The following is an 18,217-nucleotide window of genomic DNA, read 5'->3' on the forward strand; positions in this document are numbered from 1 at the left end:
TTCAAAGTCCCCCCAGAGTCAGTGCACATAAATGAACAAATGATGCAGGCTCTCGGGTTGGAATTGCTCAGGCCATTAGGTTCATGACCCAGGGCTCAGTGGAAAAAAAATAAAGGCTTTAGCAAGGTCATCAGTTTTCGTCATTAGTTAGAAAACTCGGCAGAGTTGATCCCTGGGGTTTTGGCCGGATGTTGAATCCCAGCTCTTTGCTCCCTGGCCTGGCTTTCTTTGTGTGCAAACTGGTGTTCATCCTGGGGCTATTTTTTCTACTTCTAGTTTCTCAGTGGTCAGCCAGGCCGGTGTGGGGCCCTGGGCCCTGGTTCTAAGTGGTTGAGAAGTCCTTCCCTCTTCCCCTGGGCTGCAGGGAGGCTCTGGGATGGGATGGGAAGGAGTGGAGAGGAATCCCCTCTGCAGGCACCTGCCTTGGCAGAGGCAGCGATTTGCCTTTGGAATTTCCGCTTCGCCCCCAGCTGCTGACCAGTCCCTTTACATTAACTTCTCTGTAGAGTCAAGGAAACCTGGGATGTGAAGTCAGGGGACCAGGATTCTCAGCCTTGTTCTGCCACCTCCTGGTTAATCCTGGGCTAGTGACTTTATCCCAATCTTTCTCATCTACAGAAAGACTGGGTTATGCTTTCTCTGGGAGGGGGCTTTGGTTGCAAGCGAGAGAAACTGATTCTGGCCAATTCAACTAAAAGGAGAACTTATTTGAAGGCTCTGTAAAGTGGGTTACAGTTTCCCCGCTGTGGCTGGGAAGAAAGGCAGGGTCCAGGGCGGCTTTAAAGACCCGAATCTCTGGGGCACAAGGACCTTCGCTCCTGTGCGCCCCCTGGAGGAAGCCGGCATTAAGACCGTGTTTTCCATCTGGAGGTTCTGGGCTCAGGAGTCAGAGGCCAAAGGGAAAAGAATTGGTTGAGCTCGGGTCCCACACCGCCGCCCAGTGCAGGAGAGGAAAGAAAATCAGGGTCTGGCCAGAAAAAAAAGGGGGGGGGGCAGTGAATGTCTAGCAATCAAAATCCCACTTAGCTACCCCTTAAGTGCAAATTGCACAAGTGTTTTAACAGGACGGCCTCTATCAGATTCTGTATGTATTCCTCGTCAATATATTTTGGGAACAAACCATAACTCAGAGTTCATTGGCTTTGATGCCCTCGTCAAGGTGACCCTGACCATTGTGCTTTCCAGTTTGTGGAGGAAAAGAATGGGAATGACAGATTTTTGAGAAGACTCGATCCTGGGCCTCACTTCCTCACTTCATAAAACTGGAGCTTTCATCTCCAGTTTTCACAGTGTCAGTACTGGCATGCAGTCTCTCTCTGTAATGGTTATACTGGAAATAGCTTTGATACTGAAAGAAGGGGGACATGCTATGTTTTAAAGTTGTGACTGTTTTCAAACAAAATCTATTTCTTTCTTTTAGGGAAATCAGAAACAAAGCAGATATTCAATTTGGCGAAAATGGAACAACCATATCTGCTGTTAGCAACAAGGCCTATGTTTTTGTACAAAACCTATCTGTTGGAGACGCTAAAAGTGACTTAATTAGGACACTTAATATTCCTGCAGTGGTAAGTTAGCATTTTAAGTACCATTAGTATGGATTTTAGAAGAAAGGTAAAAGCTAACTTAGGCTATTAAGGCTTTATGTTAGGAGCTAAGTTATGTTAAAAAATATATACATATATAAAAAGAAAAATATGTTTCCCTTGCCCTTCTTTAAAGTTTATCTTAGACAGTTTTCTGAGGTCTTTCAAACAAGGTCTTTTCAAATAGTGACGGAAGGCAAATTTTAGGATTTCTTTTCACAATTTCTTGCTGTGTGTTCAGGATCAGCACTTATATAATTATGTCTCTAGGGTTTTTTTAAAGTAGCTAATAATTTTTTTAAATGTATTTATTGATTTCAGAGAGAGGAAGGGAGAGAAAGAGATAGAAACATCAGTGAGAGAGAATCATTGATTGGCTGCCTCCTGCACGCCCCCTACTGGGGATTGAGCCTGCAACCGGGGCATGTGCCCTGACCTGGAATCAAACTGTGACCTCTTGGTTCACAGGTTGATACTCAACCACTGAGCCATACCTGCCGGGCGAGTAGCTAATAATTTTCAAAATATTTATTTGCCCCTTGTTTTGGTTCAGAAACTCTAGCCATAGAATTTGCATACCACTTCTTAATTTAGATTTCTGCGTAGGATTTTTAAGTTCTCAAAATACCTATTGGCTGTTTTTCCCCATTCCAAATAATAGGGACTGGGCTGTTGATTACAGCCTGGAGTGTTTTCAATGGGCTCTGATTATAATGGCAATTCCATCTCATAACAATACAGTTGACACCCAGGAAACGTTCCTGTTCACCACTAACCCCCTCTGAGGCTCCCACACTAACTTCTAGGTGACCACTCATGGTGGACCCAGGGCCTAGAAAACTGCATCCCAGATCTGGCCCTGCCCTGCCCCTAGTGGAGTTTATAATGAGGGCCGAAGCCGCTGTGCCCGAGCAGGAGGAAGATGGCGCCACCTAGTGGCCAAAGATGCCAATGTACTTACAAGAGCTTTTCCCTTTCCTCCCGCTGAGTGGGGATAACAGGGTGGCCATGGGGATGTTGAGATCACAGTTAGAAATGTTAACCCTGAGAAAGGGTAGTAACTGAGGAGTTTTATTCTTGTACACAGAGCCAGAGAGGAGTCCATTGGCTAGTTTTCCAGCTATTTAATTCCAGCCTTTAAGTTTCCAGCTCCCTTTGCTGAAGGCTCAGTAAGGGAGTGGGTGGGTATGCTGTTCTCTGAATTTGCCTGTGCTTCTCAGACTGCCATGGAATGGGCGCAGGAAGGCATCATCCAGAGGATCATCCACGCCCTGATAAAGGCCTACCAGCAGACGTTCTTTGTGACGCACACGGTCCACGAGTTGCTCTGGGGCTACAAAGATGAGCTCATGTCCCTCATCCACCCTTTCAAACCTGAAGTCCCTCCCTATTTTGGCTTGTACTATGGGGTAAGTGGAATTTTTTTTCTGAGCCTCTTTGTTCAGCTGAGGGGGTACCCCAAGCCAGATTTCATCCTCACTCTGAGTTTCTCCTAGGAGACCAAAATTGCCCGGAATTCTAGATGTCTTGTACAGTATGTAAAAAATAAGAACGTGTTTTAGTCAGGGTGGGGGTGGGGAGGGGCGGGGAGGAGTGCTGACTGTGAATGAGTGTAACTATGAAAATATAGGGTGTCTCCCCCAAATGTATGCACACTTTGAATAATTATTAATTCCAATATTTCTTTCTTTTTAGATTTAACCCATTGGAATTAATAATTATTCAAAGTGTGTATGCATTTTTTGGGACACCCCGTACATAGTGCGGCTGAGCCATCAATCAGGTGCAATCTTTCAACCCATCATACAATTCAGTGTTCAATGCCAAGTCTCATTTTGATGGTTTGGGCCTCTACAAGCCCTCTACCATCACCCAGATTCCGTGGATTTCCCACATTCAGAAAAACACACACACACAAAAACAACTTAGAATCAGAGGGCCTAGATTTGCATTTTGACCTCTTCGTTTAATAGGTATGGGACTTTTCTGAGCCTCAGTTTCATCATTCCTAACTTGAGACTAGCCGCACCCACACTTCAAAGGTTGGTTTGAAATGGCTTAGTAAGAAGTCCATAAAAGTGCTTTTCAAACTATGAGTTCATTGCAATACATACTTCAGGAATCATTTATTTATTTGTTAATCCTCACCTTAGGATATTTTTTCCATTGCTTTTTCAGAGAGAGAGGAAGAGAGGCAGGAAGGGGAGAGAGAGAAAGAAACATCGATGCGAGACACATCGACTGGTTGCCTCCCGCATGCACCCCGACTGGGGTTGAGGGGGAGGGCTGGGAATGAACTGCAACCCAGGTACGTGCTCTTGACCAGGAATCGAACCTGCGACCATTCGGTGAGTGGGCCAACACTCTAACCACCGTTACACACCAGCCATGGCAGGAACCATTAGTCTTTTTCCCCTTCATGACTGGCTCAAAAAAATGACCCTGAATTAATATGAATGACTGGTATATGTTTTTGTTCTGGAGCCAAATAAACTCTCTGTAGTGTTGTTGGGGAAAAAAAGAAAAAGAAAAGAAGAAAAAAAAGACAGTTTTTCATCTGCTCTGGCCAAATACTGACTCTTTAGCCAAAAGCACAAAAGTTCATTCAGTGACCTGGATAGCCTGTGAAGTTCTGCATCCGCCCAGTCCTGGCCTCAAGCTTTCCTCAATCCCAGGGTTTCTGCCAACATTTGCCTCTGATACCCTAGGCCAGTGATGGCGAACCTATGACACACGTGTCAGAGGTGACACGCAAACTCATTTTTTTGGTTGATTTTTCTTTGTTAAATGGCATTTAAATATATAAAATAAATATCAAAAATATAAGTCTTTGTTTTACTATGGTTGCAAATATCAAAATTTTCTATATGTGACACGGCACCAGAGTTAAGTTAGGGTTTTTCAAAATGCTGACACGCCGAGCTCAAAAGGTTCGCCATCACTGCCCTAGGCCTGTATGTCTGTTCACCTGCTCACCCTTAGTTAACACCATCAAACACTTTTCCTTCAAAGACTTTAATGCGGAAACAACAAACAATTAGTGGGGGGAGGTCTGGGAAGGGGGCGGGGTGTGAAAATGAATAGGATAAGGTGAATTCACAGAGCTCCTGAGAAACAGGGAAATGCTTAACTATCAGATACTCTTGTTTGCTTATTGCAAGGCCAATCAGCATCTCTGTACCTGCTGATTTTAGGGTACCTCTGTTCTTCTTGATATAAGAGAGTTCAGGCACCTCCCACTGAGTGTGTACTCTCTGATGCACAAAATTCTAGTTGCTGGAAAGTATCTTTGAGAAGTCAGGCAGCCTAGCCAATTCCACTGGGAGGATGGATGTTGCTATGGCATGCTGGTGGTATGAATGCTGTAGTGATATCCTCAGACCATTTCTCAACCTCCTGCAGTCATGTGTTCCTTACATCCAAATCACACCCCTACCACAGTAACACAAAACCTAGTTGTCCTTGCTTGTCCTCAGATAAAAGTCCTAATGAGAGACAGGGAAGCATCACATTCACTGTGTGATTCTTGGGCAGATAACAGCTGGGGAGAACCCTAGGTGAGTTACTCTGAAACATTTGAACACTTAACCACTTAGCTACATCTGAATTAGGTGGAGGAGTTCAAGACCCAACATACATGCATTTTTTAAATTGGTAGTTCAGCATTTTTTGTACATGGGGTGTTGGAATTTTCAACCAAGTTATAATGTTCACACCGCTGCTCTTAAAGAAGAGTCCTGCCTCATTTCTTAAAGTCACGTAAAATTTCATATATGGAACATGACATGGCCCGGATGTATATGGACCATGTTGATATATTAACGTAGTTGGCAAAATACAGTTAAGTGACAAAAAAGACTCCAAGTAGGCAAAACAAAACAAAACAAAAAACATGAAAAGAGAATTCACAAAGGATGTGCACGCTTTCTAAAGTATATAGCTGAAGGATAGGAAAAAAGAGTTCAACCTCAGTGAATACAGAAATGCAGAAAGAAGCAAGAAACCGTGGTGGTGGGGGGGGGGGGTGTTAGCAAAGTTTAACAAAAGCCATTTGGGGAACTAAACTGATTTATGCTGCTACTTCCACCACTTTCCAGCTGGGTGACCTTGAGCAACTTGATAATATGTATCAAAAGGCTTAAAAATGTTCCCGTTCTTTTATCTAGTAATTTCACTTTTAGCGGTCTGTTTAGAAAACTAAAGTACGGAAAATTTTGTTAGGCATAAATATATCCATACAACATTATTTATAGTAGCAAAAAACCTCAAACTAAATATCCAATACTAGGAGAGTGGTTAAGTAAATTATTTTCACAAAATGTCATGGAGTCATTAAATTATATCTAAAAAGAATTTTGATAACATGGGAAATAAGTTTTATGCTTAAGTAAAAATATGCATATATATGTACAATTTTAGATATGTATAAAATTGTGTAAATATAAATGTACATATTACATATATTACATATAAATATATCTTAGTTCTATAAACATATCTTGTGTAGAAAAAAGACTGAAAACAGACCAAATACTAATTGCAGTTCCTATTGACAAATAATAGGAACTATTATTCAATTTTTATTTAAAGTTGAGAGGATGATGAATAATTGGTATATTTTTATACATCATTCTGTATTTTCTAATAAGAATTATTACTTTTATAACCAGAATATTCTATTATGTTTATAATCAGAACAAAACCCCATTTTAAAAAGAAAGCAGGACACGAGTACTAGGCCTCAATTTATTAACCCCAAAACCATCTGTGTTAAGACCCTAAAAATATATCTACGACAAAACTTGAAACATAGCTTAGGGCAATGGAAATAGAATAGTCTGGTTATTTTATTATTCTTGGTATACAATAAAGTGCCTGCCACATAATGAGCATTTAATAGTAAAAATTTAAAAGAACAAAACAATCATAATAATAATTTTAGGAGATGTGCACCATGAGGGCAGCGACTTCTGTGTTTTGTTCACTGATCCAGCTCAAGCGCCTAGAATACTTCTACCATTTAAAGTGTACAATTTAGTGGTTATTAGTATATTCACAAGATTTTGCCATCATCACCACTTTCTAATTCTAGAACATTTTATCATCCTCTCCACAAAAACCACATTCCCATTAGCAGTCACTTCCACTTCCCCTCCTACTAGCCCCTAGCAACCACTTTCTGTCTTTCTGGATTTGGCTATGAATCCGTAGATTTTTTTTTTTTTTTTTAGAAGTTCAATGGTTGGCATCGTTTCTTGTTTCTCTTTTTGGTTTTGTAAAGAAAAATAAAGTTTTGTGGGGTTTGTTTTTGAAACAAAACATAAGCCCCCTCCCTGCCCAGCCTGCCTCCTACCCCTGTGAGGTGCTGGATCGCCAGGTCCTGAGTGAAGGGCAGGCTGGCCTGGGCCACAGAGGAGTGGAGAGGTGAGGAGAATAGAGAGGGAAGAGGGGGCTGGAGGGGAGGGGAGGAGAGTAGGTTCTCCATGTGGGAGCCTCCTCAGAGCCAGAGAGGAAGGGGATTTGGGACTGCAGTGTGGCTTTATTAGGCAAAAAAAAAAATTAAAATCTTGACATTCGTGTGCACTATACAAACGGAGGCCAAGGGGCACCACTTCTGAGTTGGAACCATATCTGGCAGTTAGACATTCATATGCAGGTTGGACATTCATATAAATGGAGTCATACAATATAGGATCTTTGCTCTGGCTTCTTTTATTTAGTACTAGAGGCCCGGTGCACAAAAATTTGTGCACTCGGGGGGGGGGTCCCTCAGCCTGGCCTATGCCCTCTTGCAGTCTGAGACCCCTCTGAGGATGTCCACCTGCTGGCTTAGGCCCGCTCCCTGGGGGATCGGGCCCAAGCTGGCAGTCAGACATCCCTCTGGCAGCCCGGCAGCCCTCGGGGGATGTCCACTTACCAGCAGGGAGCAGGCCTAAGCTGCAGTCGGACATCCTTAGTGCTGCTGAGGAGGCGGGAGAGGCTCCTGCCACCACCGCTGTACTGGCAGCCATCAGCCTGGCTTGTGGCTGGGCAGAGCTCCCCCTGTGGGAGCGCACTGACCACCAGGGGGCAGCTCCTGCATTGAGCATCTGCCCCCTGGTGGTCAGTGTGTGTCATAGTGACCAGTCATTCCCAGTCGTTCTGCTGTTAGGGTCAATTTGCACATTACCCTTTTATTATATAGGATAGAGGCCTGGTGCACGGGTGGGGGCCGCTGGTTTACCCTGAAGGGTGTCCCGGATCAGGGTGAGGGTCCCGCTGGGGTGCCTGGCCAGCCTGGGTGAGGGGCTGATGGCTGTTTGCAGGCTGGTCACACCCCCTTCAGGGTGGGGATCCCCACTGGGGTGCCTGGCCAGCCTGGGTGAGGGGATGATGGCTGTTTGTAGGCTGGTCACACCCCCTTTAGGGTGGGGGGTCCCCACTGGGGTACCTGGCCAGCCTGGGTGAGGGGCTGAGGGCCGTTTTCAGGCTGGCCAAGCCCCCCGGTGACGGAAGCTCCCAGCCTCTCCTTTTTTTTTTTATTCTGGGATTTATTTACCTTCTATAATTGAAACGTTGTAGCCTTGAGTGGAGCTCAGAGCTGGCCAGGACGGGCAGGAAGCTTGGCTTCCTCCATCGCCAGGGGCAACCCAAGCTTCCTGCTTGCTCCAGCTCCGTGGCCACGGCAGGCTGAAAGCAGGTATCTGGGGTTTATTTATCTTCTATAATTGAAACTTTGTTGCCTTGAGTGGAGCTCAGAGCCGGCTGCAGCAGGCGGGAAGCTTGCCTTCCTCCATCACTGGGCAACCAAGCCTCCTGCTCACTCCAGCTCCGTGGCTGCTGGCCGCCATCTTGGTTGGGTTAATTTGCATATAGTCGCTCTGATTGGCTGGTGGGCTTGGCTTAAGGCATAGCAAAGGTATGGTCAATTTGCATGTTTGTCTTTTATTAGTGTAGATAAAGTTTACAAGGTCCATCCATGTTGTAACCTGTATCAGCACTTCATTCATTTTTATGGCCAAGTAATATTCTATTGTATGGCTATACCACACTTTGTTTATCCATTCAGCAGTTAATGGATATTTGGCTTATTTTTACTTTTTGGCTATTGTGAATTATGCTGCTATGAACATTTGTATACAAGTTTTTTATGAACTTTGAATATGTACCTTGGATATATACACAGGAGTGGGATTTGGGGGGTCGTATAGTAATTCTGTGTTCAGTAGTTCCTCACTCTATTCTCTAGTTCTGGTTCAGTCTCATGTAGCAGTTTAGGCTCAACTAGGGCAGTTTCATGAAGATTAAATTTGTTAGTTACTGTATCAGTCAGGGTTCTCCAGAGAAAGAGAATCAAAGGGAGATACATATCTATTTCTATATCTATATTTAAAGAGATTTATTAATCCTCACCTAAGGATATTTTCCCACTGATTTTTAGAGAGAGTGGAAGGGAGAGGTACATGCCCTTGACGGGGAATTGAACCTGTAACCGTTCATCTAGACTAGTGTTTAACCAAACAGCTGGGCACCATAGCCCATCCAAGTTAACACAAAGTTAACCATCACGTTACTTTAAATGATCATATTCACTTATTTTCAGAAAAATGGGACTAATGATGGAGACTATGTTTTTCTAACTGGAGAAGACAATTACCTTAACTTTTCAAAGATTGTGGAATGGAATGGAAAAACGTAAGTCTAATGATTCATCAGTGTAATTATTTTTCAATTTTTATTTAAACTGAATGTCCACTTCCATATTATTTCAAAAAAAATATTTTAACACTGTCATTTGGGGGATGAAAAACCTATAAGTATGTAAAATATACTTACAATTATTATTTTAAAAATCAAGATTGGGATAATGCACTTGACAAATTGAATGTTGATGGTTGAAGTTCACTCTTCCACTTGGGAGTCATGTGTAGCTGCAGCACTGATACTTTTCAAACCACTACTTGTTTTGTGGGGAATGGAAGACATTCTCTTTTTAATTTAATTTAATGATTGTGGATTGTTTGTGTTATTTTTTTAATTTTTATTAATTTTTAAAATCCTCACCTGAGGATATATTTATTGGTTTTAGAGAGAGAAGAATGGGGAGGAAGGGAGGGGGAAGGAAGGAGGGAGGGGGAGAGAGAAAGCAAGAGAGAGAGAGAGAGAGAGAGAGAAAGAGAGAGAGAGAGAGAGAGAGAGAGAGAGATCCATGGGAGAGAAACACATCAATAGGTTGCCTCCTGTACCCGCCCTGAATGGGGAGGGAATCCACAACCTAGGTATGTGCCCTGACCAGGAATCAAACCCACCACCTTTTCGTATACGGGACAATGCTCCACCAACTGAGCCATCCGACCGGGGCTATGTTATTTTTTTTAAAGATGGAATACATTTGAGTTCAGGATGATAGTATTTCAAAATTATGTTTATTTTAATATTTATAACATAAATTACTTCCAAAAAGGAGCTAAAGCTACCTATAAAACAAGATAATTGTTTAAAGTTAGAGAAATTAGAAACCTTTGAAAGAAAACAAGGCAATTCTTCAGGGACTGAGGTAAGAGGGTTGCTGTTCTTGAACTTTAAATTTATTTCTAAGCTTCCCAGAAATACAGGCAAAAATACTGGTGTGGAATATAGGAAAACTCTCGGTAGTATCTTCATAACTTTTCTGTAAATATCAAACTGTTTTTAAATAAAAGTTAATTTAAATTTAAAAAATCACGTACATAAACATATTTGTAAGCATGCGCGCATACACACACACACACACACACACACACACACACACACACACACACACAAATATACAAGACCCCTGAAAGAATATATAAGAAACTGGCAACAGTGACTTACTGAGGGGAACTGGGCTGGAAGGGAAATTTGCTAGTAAACAGGATGTAGCTGGTTTTTGTTTTAAACCCATTCTGTATTTTTTTCAGTCTTAAAATAGTTTAATCCTTTTATAATGTGTTATAATTATGGATACATATATGGTATAATGCTATTTTATTTAGTATATTTGGACTTATTTTTTCTTGTTTATGACTATTCTATCCTTAGATTTTTATGATTCAGATAACAATATTTTTCTAACAAAATCTAAAGCTATGTATTGTCTTTTTTCTCCTTCCAAATAAGACAATAACTTTACTCATTTCTTAAACACACACACACACACACACACACACACACACACTTTATTATTCTTGTCTATGACTTATTTTACCTTCTTAAAGAGGCAAATATAATGAAAAAGTTCATTTTTTATTAATTGCCAACATCTTTTATTTGCCTCACTTTTTTTTTTCCTTCTCAAATCTTCCTCCGGGTTTAGTTTTCTTGCTGAAGAGTATCCATTCATACAGTGGTGCCCAACCAGAGGCAGTTTTGCCCCCTCCGGGGACATTTGGTCATGTCTGGACACATGTTTGGTTGTCATAACTGGGAGGTGCTACTGGCATCTACTGGTAGAAACCTGGGATGTTGCTAAACATCCTACAATGTACAGGCTCAAAACATCAATAGGGTTAAGAGGTTGAGAAACCCTGCATCAGTAGTTCTTTACGAAAGGATCTGTGGGTGGTAAACTTTCTTAGACTTCACATATTTTAAAATGTCTAAATTTCACTCTCAGTTTTAAATGACTAGTTAGGTATAGAATTCTAGGTCGACAGTTCAAAATTATGAAGATATTACTCCATTGACTTTTGATGTCTCTCCTTGGTCTTTTGCACTTTTACTACAACATATCCAGATCTAAATTTATTTGTATTCATCCTGTTTGGCCCTTAGGACATACTTTCAATCCAAGGCCTCGTATCTTCCTTAAATTTTGAAAAACTTTCAGAAATTATCTCTTCACTTACTGCTTCTCTGTAATTTGCTCTATTTTCTCCCTCCCCCCAAAAGAAAAAAAACAAACATTTATTGGAGCTTCTCCATCTATTCTCTCTATCTTAATCCTCTCATTTTTAACATTTCTGAGCTTATCTATATATATAAAAGGCTAAGTGACCAATCGTACATACATCCGTACTTCAACCAACCAACCGACCAACCGGCCGGTACATATGACACACACTGGCAATTTAAAAATAAATGTTGACTTGCGCATGCGCGATACATATAAAGCTTTTGCTGGCACCAATCGCACATGTGTTTTAATTTTATAATACTATATTATATATACTATTTTGACATGTAATTTTTTGCAATAACGGAACTACCGCATGAATCTTTCTTCTAATTAATTTCCTTTCAATGTGCATGAATCCGTGCACCAGGCCACTAGTATTTGTATAAATTCCTTAGAACTATCTTCCAATTAATTAATTATCTCTTGACACCCAAGAGAAGTTCCCCGTTAATTTGGGACAGAGACCTGTTCCGAGGGAAGACAGAGTTAATGCTTTGTCATGAATATTAAGAGATGAACATATCTGTCCAGAGCTTGTCTGTCAGGCTATTAATAATGCTAAATTAGATCATTGTTTTAAGTAAATGGCAATTTCTAAACTTCCATGTAGAATACCCTTTTTCAGTAAAGAAAAGGGGATTTTTGGCTTTTGCCTCTATCAAAATTGACCTGAGGGTCAGGAGCCTATTTTCCCCATCTTGATTCAGTCCCTAACCAATCTCACCCTTGTGTCACATGTGAATGAGATTCTGTGGATAGCCTGCTCCTCCTAGTTGAGTCTCAAGAAGTCCTGATCATTTGAAAAGAAAAAAAAAAAAACCCACTAAAATCAAATTTGATCCTCTTGTCTCTTTCTTGTGCTTATTAATTACAGGTCACTTGGCTGGTGGACAACAGACAAATGCAATATGATTAATGGAACAGACGGTGATACTTTTCACCCACTAATAACGAAAGACGAAGTCCTTTATGTCTTTCCATCTGATTTTTGCAGGTAAGAACTTTAAAAATACCTTTGACTGCAAGACCACCCAAAGTGTGAGGAATCTATGTAGCTATACTTATGAGGCATGGATATTCATGGTTAGTCCCTGATAAATGATGATGGCATATTGAGAGACAGTGCGGAGCAGTGGTTTGCAGCATGGGCCTCAGAGCCTGACTGCATTGATTCAAATACCAGCTCTTCCACTTACAGCTGTGTGGCCTTGGGAAAGTTACTGAATGACTCTGCCTCACTTTCCTCATTTGTAAATGAGGCTACAAATAGTTGCCTACCTTGAGAGTTGTTATGAGGACAAATGAATTGCTGTTAGTAAAATACTTAGCCCAGGGCTTGTCACCCAGTAAATAAAAGTAAGTGTTAGCTATTAGTTAATATGATATTCAAGCATGAAATTTGACCTGATCTTTTTCCAGTCAACAGATAATCTCTACATAAAAGATAAATAAATCGTACTGGTTCTCCATAATTTAGTTTATAGGTATTTGCTTAGCTATAACCTTGCCATTGATCATATCTATTCTCACTCGCCCTGTAATCTCTCCCTCTCTACCGCCAGCTCCTTATCGACAAATGAACATGATTATGTCTTTGTGGGAAGAGGGGCACCCTGCTCCACACCCTGATCCCCATCTCCCACTGTGCTTTTCCCATCACCCATCACCCATCACCCTTGAACTACAGCCTCCAGTTCCTCCCCCACTCACTCTTTCAAGGCTTTTTATGAAACTCCTCTAAATCAAATGACCTGGTCACGCTTGACACGGTTGATTCAATATTCTCAAGAATTGCTGTTCTTTGAGTGTTTCATAGCTCACAGAATTGCACCACCTACCCAGTCAGCCCTGCCAGAGACACTGGGGACACTGTAAATATCCCTCCTCTCTTGCATTTAGTTGGTCACCAAATGCTATCTGTTCCTCCTCAGAAATAGCTCTTGCATTCACCCTCACCTCTCCACCCCACTATCTGTGCCATGGTTTCGACCAGCAATTTTCCAACCCTTTTCATCTCATGACACACATAAACTACTTACTAAAATTCTATGACACACACAAAATATATTTTTTTTGTCCATCTGACCAAAAAAAGAAAAGGTATAATTTTGATTCTTTCAAACCAGATGGCTACTGTGGTGTTGGATGTTGTCATTTTTTTTATTTGACAATCTAAGGGAAAAGAGGTCAGTGCCCCTGACTAAATAGTCAGGTATTACATGTTTTATAAATTCTTTCAGCACACCGGTTGAAAAATCACTGGTTTAGACCCTTTCCAGCTGGCTGCTCCATTTAATAAATATTTGTGGAAGCACCAAAGGAATTGAAAACGCATTGGTGTGCAATGAATGAAACAAGGGAACCTAGAAGGGCAGTAGGAGGCTTCTTTTAAAAAGATTTGGCACACAGAGGAAACATTCTTATCTGGAAAAACCACTTTGAAGAACCATTTGGCAGTGTTTAGTAAAGCCAAAGACATGTTAAGTCCCTAATTCTGCACTTCTGTCCTACATAGATTCCCCAGCTTGAATATATATATATATATATATATATATATATATATATATATATACACACACGCGCGCACACACACACACACACACAAAGAGAAATAGACAGAAAATTCATTGCAACATTGTAGTGGTGAAAAATTGAAGCAATCTAAGTGCTTATAAAAGTGAAAATATAAATAAATTCTAGTATATTTTAAATGCTATATGGTATGATGGGATACCATATAGGATTTAACATATACAAATCAGAGCTATCTACATTAATGTAAAAAATCTTAAAAATATAATGTTGAATGAAGAAGCAAATTACAGAAAGAGAACATGGCATTCTGTATATAATACTTTAAAACAGCCAACAGTGCCACATACTGTTTTTGAATATGTCCATATGGAAAAGCATAAAGATCTCATGGGAAGAGTAAACCCTAGATTCAGGATAGTGGTTTCTTCTGGGGACACAGAGAAGGACTAGAATCAGGAGTGTTATACAGAGAGCTGCAGTTTTACCCATAATATATTTTTTATTTATCTGAGTAATATTTGTTATAAAAGGTATTTATTATAGCATTTTCTCAATTCTGTTTGCCTAAAATATTTCATTTTTAAAAATACTATTGGGGGGGGGGATGTGAGTGGAAGGCAATTTCCATGTTATTCATAACCCTGCCAGAGGTGTATCTCATCTCTGGTTCAAAGATGAAAAAGTGAGGCCCAGAGAGCACTTCCTCTCAAACGAAGGGCTAAAGGATAGATTAAGACAAAGTGCTTTGTCTGTTACAGGTTTCTCCCCCACTATCAACAGTAGAATATTCCTATGAAACCTTTTGTAAGCTGATTTGTCATAAAGCAAAGCACTTATCATTAATTTATATGAAAAATATTTTGAGCATTCCAAGACAAAACATAAGCCACCAATAAATTCCAAATATGCTTAATTATGTCCAGTTTTATACTAAGCCTAACACCTTTATGAGCTCTCTTAGTCTTTTCTGATACCTTAGGACACATCTTGCTAACAGATGCACAACATGAAATCGAGGTAAAGCACAGATGCTCATGGATGCAGTTCAGAGCTATGGGGCTGGGTGCTGAGGTGCTGGGTGACTCCTGGGGGAGGAGCTTGGTGGGGTCACTCTCATTGCTTCCAGTACTTGCTGCCTCTATAATGAATGCCTTGCTGCAAGACAAATCCAATCTTCTTTTTTAAAAAATATATTTTTATTGATGTCAGAGAGGAAGGGAGAGGGAGAGAGAGATAGAAAGAAACATCGATGATGAGAGAGAATCATTGATCAGCTGCCTCCTCCACGCCCCCTACTGGGGGAGCCACAAGGTGGTGGTGGTGGTGGGGGGGGGGCGGTGGCGGCATGTGCCCTGACTGGCTCATGGGTTGACATTCAACCACTGAGTCACGCTGGCCAGGCAAAACAGATGCTATTTTCGCTTTTCACCTTTTCCCATAAAAGCAAAAATCCTCTTCAGATTTCTTTTGGTTAGCAAAAACAAGTACTAATGTAGGCCTTTGGTAGAAGTAAAGTTGCATAAAGCTAACTTCTGAAATTCGGGGTTATACCTGTACTCAGGTGCTATGCAAACATGAGGGTGGTTAGTATTTCAGGGCACCACTGAAACTCCATTCACAACTGAAGGCAGAAATGTGTTGACCTCCATTGAAATCGATGATGGGCAAAATGTGAAACTATTTTCATTTGGGTGAAATGCATATAAAAGCATGTATTCTAGTCAGGTATCTGTCTCATGGGGCACTTGTCCAGGCCAGGCTTTGGCTTTGCTTCTCTCACCCTTGCTTCCTGTTCTTTGCTTCTGCTTCCCCCACACTGGCATGTGCCCCTGCTGGTCTAGACCACTCATTTCCATTCTAAATGTCATCTCTAAAAAAATGTTTTTATTAATTTTAGAGAGAGAGGGGGGAAAGGAGAGGGGGAGAGAGAAAGAGAAACATTGATATGAGAGAGAAACATCCATCACTTGTTTCCCACATACACCCTGACTGGAGATTGAACCCTCAACCTGGGCATGTGCCTTAACTGGGAATTGAACCAGCAACCTTTCCGTGCACAGGATGACACTCAACCAACTGAGCCACACCGGCCAGGGCCTAAATGTCATCTTCTTAATTTTCTAACACGGATTTTTTTTCATGGCCTTGTTTGGATATTCCCACAGTTGCTACCTCTTAAACATCGTTCTCTACAGTTCATCTCCTCCTTTATTACACGTTGAGTGGGTGGAACTCCTTTCCATCTTCGTTTTGCATCTTCCCCTTTCGCTTACCCTCTAAGCCTTAGCTGTGTTGTCCCTGAGAACTGTCGCTAACGTATTGATTCAGGCCAGATTGTGCTGCCTGCAGCCCACACTGACTTTTTGGTCTTCCTCCCTAACAGGTCAGTGCATATAACTTTTAGTGACTATGAGAGTGTACAGGGACTGCCCGCCTTTCGGTTTACGGTGCCTTACGAAGCATTAGCCAATACCTCCGACAATGCCGGCTTCTGTATACCCGCAGGAAACTGCCTGGGCTCAGGAGTTCTGAATGTCAGCATCTGCAAGAACGGTAAGAGGTGACATGATTCCGAGCGTCTGGGATGGAGGATTGGTGTTCTTCCACCAAGAGCGTTGTCAGCCCCACAATAAGGACGATTCTGACCTTGCGAGAACAGCGTTTCATAGCCTGGCTATAGAATGGAAAAAAAGATAAAATGATTGGCTTTCCTGCAATGGTTTTTATTGGCAGCAGTTTAGAAGTCTTAATAATAGCTCATGTCTACTAGCACTGACTAGGCCAGTGGTCTGCAAACTGTGGCTCACGAGCCACATGCGGCTCTTTGGCTCCTTGAGTGTGATTCTTCCACAAAATACCGACTTCTGTGATGGGCCATGAAGTTTCAGTCGCACTGTACATGCGCGCCTGCACGTGGTATTTTGTGGAAGAGCCACACTCAAGGGGCCAAAGAGCCACATGTGGCTCGCGAGCCACAGTTTGCCGACCACTGGACTAGGCCCAGTCACTAGCACTGACTAGCCCCAGTCACTGCTTTACGTACTTTATGTACTTACATATAGTACTTACATATAGTTAATACATGAGAAGCATGACCTGATATCACATTCAAAACAATGCCAAAGGAGGGAGTGGAGAGCTCAGTAATGAAAAAGTACCGATGTTGGTAAAGAGTTTCAATGACTTCAAAGCAAATTTCTCCGTTTTTCTCAATGTCTGAGCTACTCTGCTCCTTTCCATTAATGAGGCAGAATTATCAGTGGTGCAACTGACACAGTCATTGTCTTCATCTTGAGGACTACCTTTAGCAATCATATGCTGCATAATTACTTACAATACCTCTGCTAGAGAGAGAGCCAGTGGCCTCTTTTTATAAATGTGGAAACCAGGGATCAGAGAGGGAACTTGATTTTTATCAAATCATGTCTCCCAGCCAGTCCTTGTTGGAACGAGGGTCTGATATTCATACTGTGATTCTTCTTAGGCAACAGTTCCTCTTTACAGTTTCTCTTGAGAAATGTGGTAACCCCTTTCTCCAGAATAAAGTTGTCCGTTTCTCCTGGATAAAGGACCATGATAACTTCTGTCCTCCTGTCCAGGTAGTTTGAAAATCTCCTTTTGGGATAAGCCTGAGGTCAGCAGTATCCTCCCTATCCTTGTCTGAGAGGGCAGCGCTTCCCAACCCTGGCCTTGCACCAGGGTTATCTGGAGAACCATTAATCATATCTGTCCAGGGCCCCAGAATCTGTATTTTAACATGAGCTGCTGGTGATCCTTGTGAAGGTGATGCCTGCGTGTTCGGGAAGCACAGTGCCAGGGATCGCGGCTCCCCTCATCTGGAGATAAGACTAAAGATGAATGGGAACGAGTTTCTGCTCTGACCTGTCCTACTGTCTCACTGGCTGAATAGTGCCCCGTCCACTCAGCCCATGTGCCTCTGGCTCCAGGCATAAGTTTGGATGTATTTTTGTTTTGTTAATGTTCTGCTACCTCAAGAAGTTGATAGCTGAATAAACAGGAATATTCTACTTTGCAACAGTCAATTTTTTCCCTCTTGCCTCTTGTGTATTAATTAGCAAATGTGGACAGAATGTTACCTCTCCAGGATTGCCCTCTAGTGTTTTGAATCCTCAAGTAACAATTTGGATGGTGGGATGAGTGAGTGTTCTGGAGTCAGGGAGATGTGGGGTTGCGTCCT

At 41.7% G+C, this 18,217-nt stretch overlaps 1 protein-coding gene across 1 annotated transcript in view; it reads left to right on the forward strand.

Annotated features, from left to right (window-relative positions):
* SCARB2 (scavenger receptor class B member 2) overlaps positions 1 to 18,217 on the forward strand; it is a 64,065-nt gene that overhangs the window by 34,467 nt on the left and 11,381 nt on the right. Inside the window, exons 3-7 of the mRNA XM_059668102.1 lie at positions 1,421 to 1,568; positions 2,807 to 2,995; positions 9,169 to 9,260; positions 12,359 to 12,478; positions 16,403 to 16,572. Of these exons, the coding sequence (XP_059524085.1) occupies positions 1,421 to 1,568; positions 2,807 to 2,995; positions 9,169 to 9,260; positions 12,359 to 12,478; positions 16,403 to 16,572 (719 nt within the window). The remainder of the gene's footprint in view (positions 1 to 1,420; positions 1,569 to 2,806; positions 2,996 to 9,168; positions 9,261 to 12,358; positions 12,479 to 16,402; positions 16,573 to 18,217) is intronic.

This window comes from Myotis daubentonii, chromosome 1, assembly GCF_963259705.1.
Source record: "Myotis daubentonii chromosome 1, mMyoDau2.1, whole genome shotgun sequence".
Lineage (NCBI taxonomy): Eukaryota > Metazoa > Chordata > Mammalia > Chiroptera > Vespertilionidae > Myotis > Myotis daubentonii.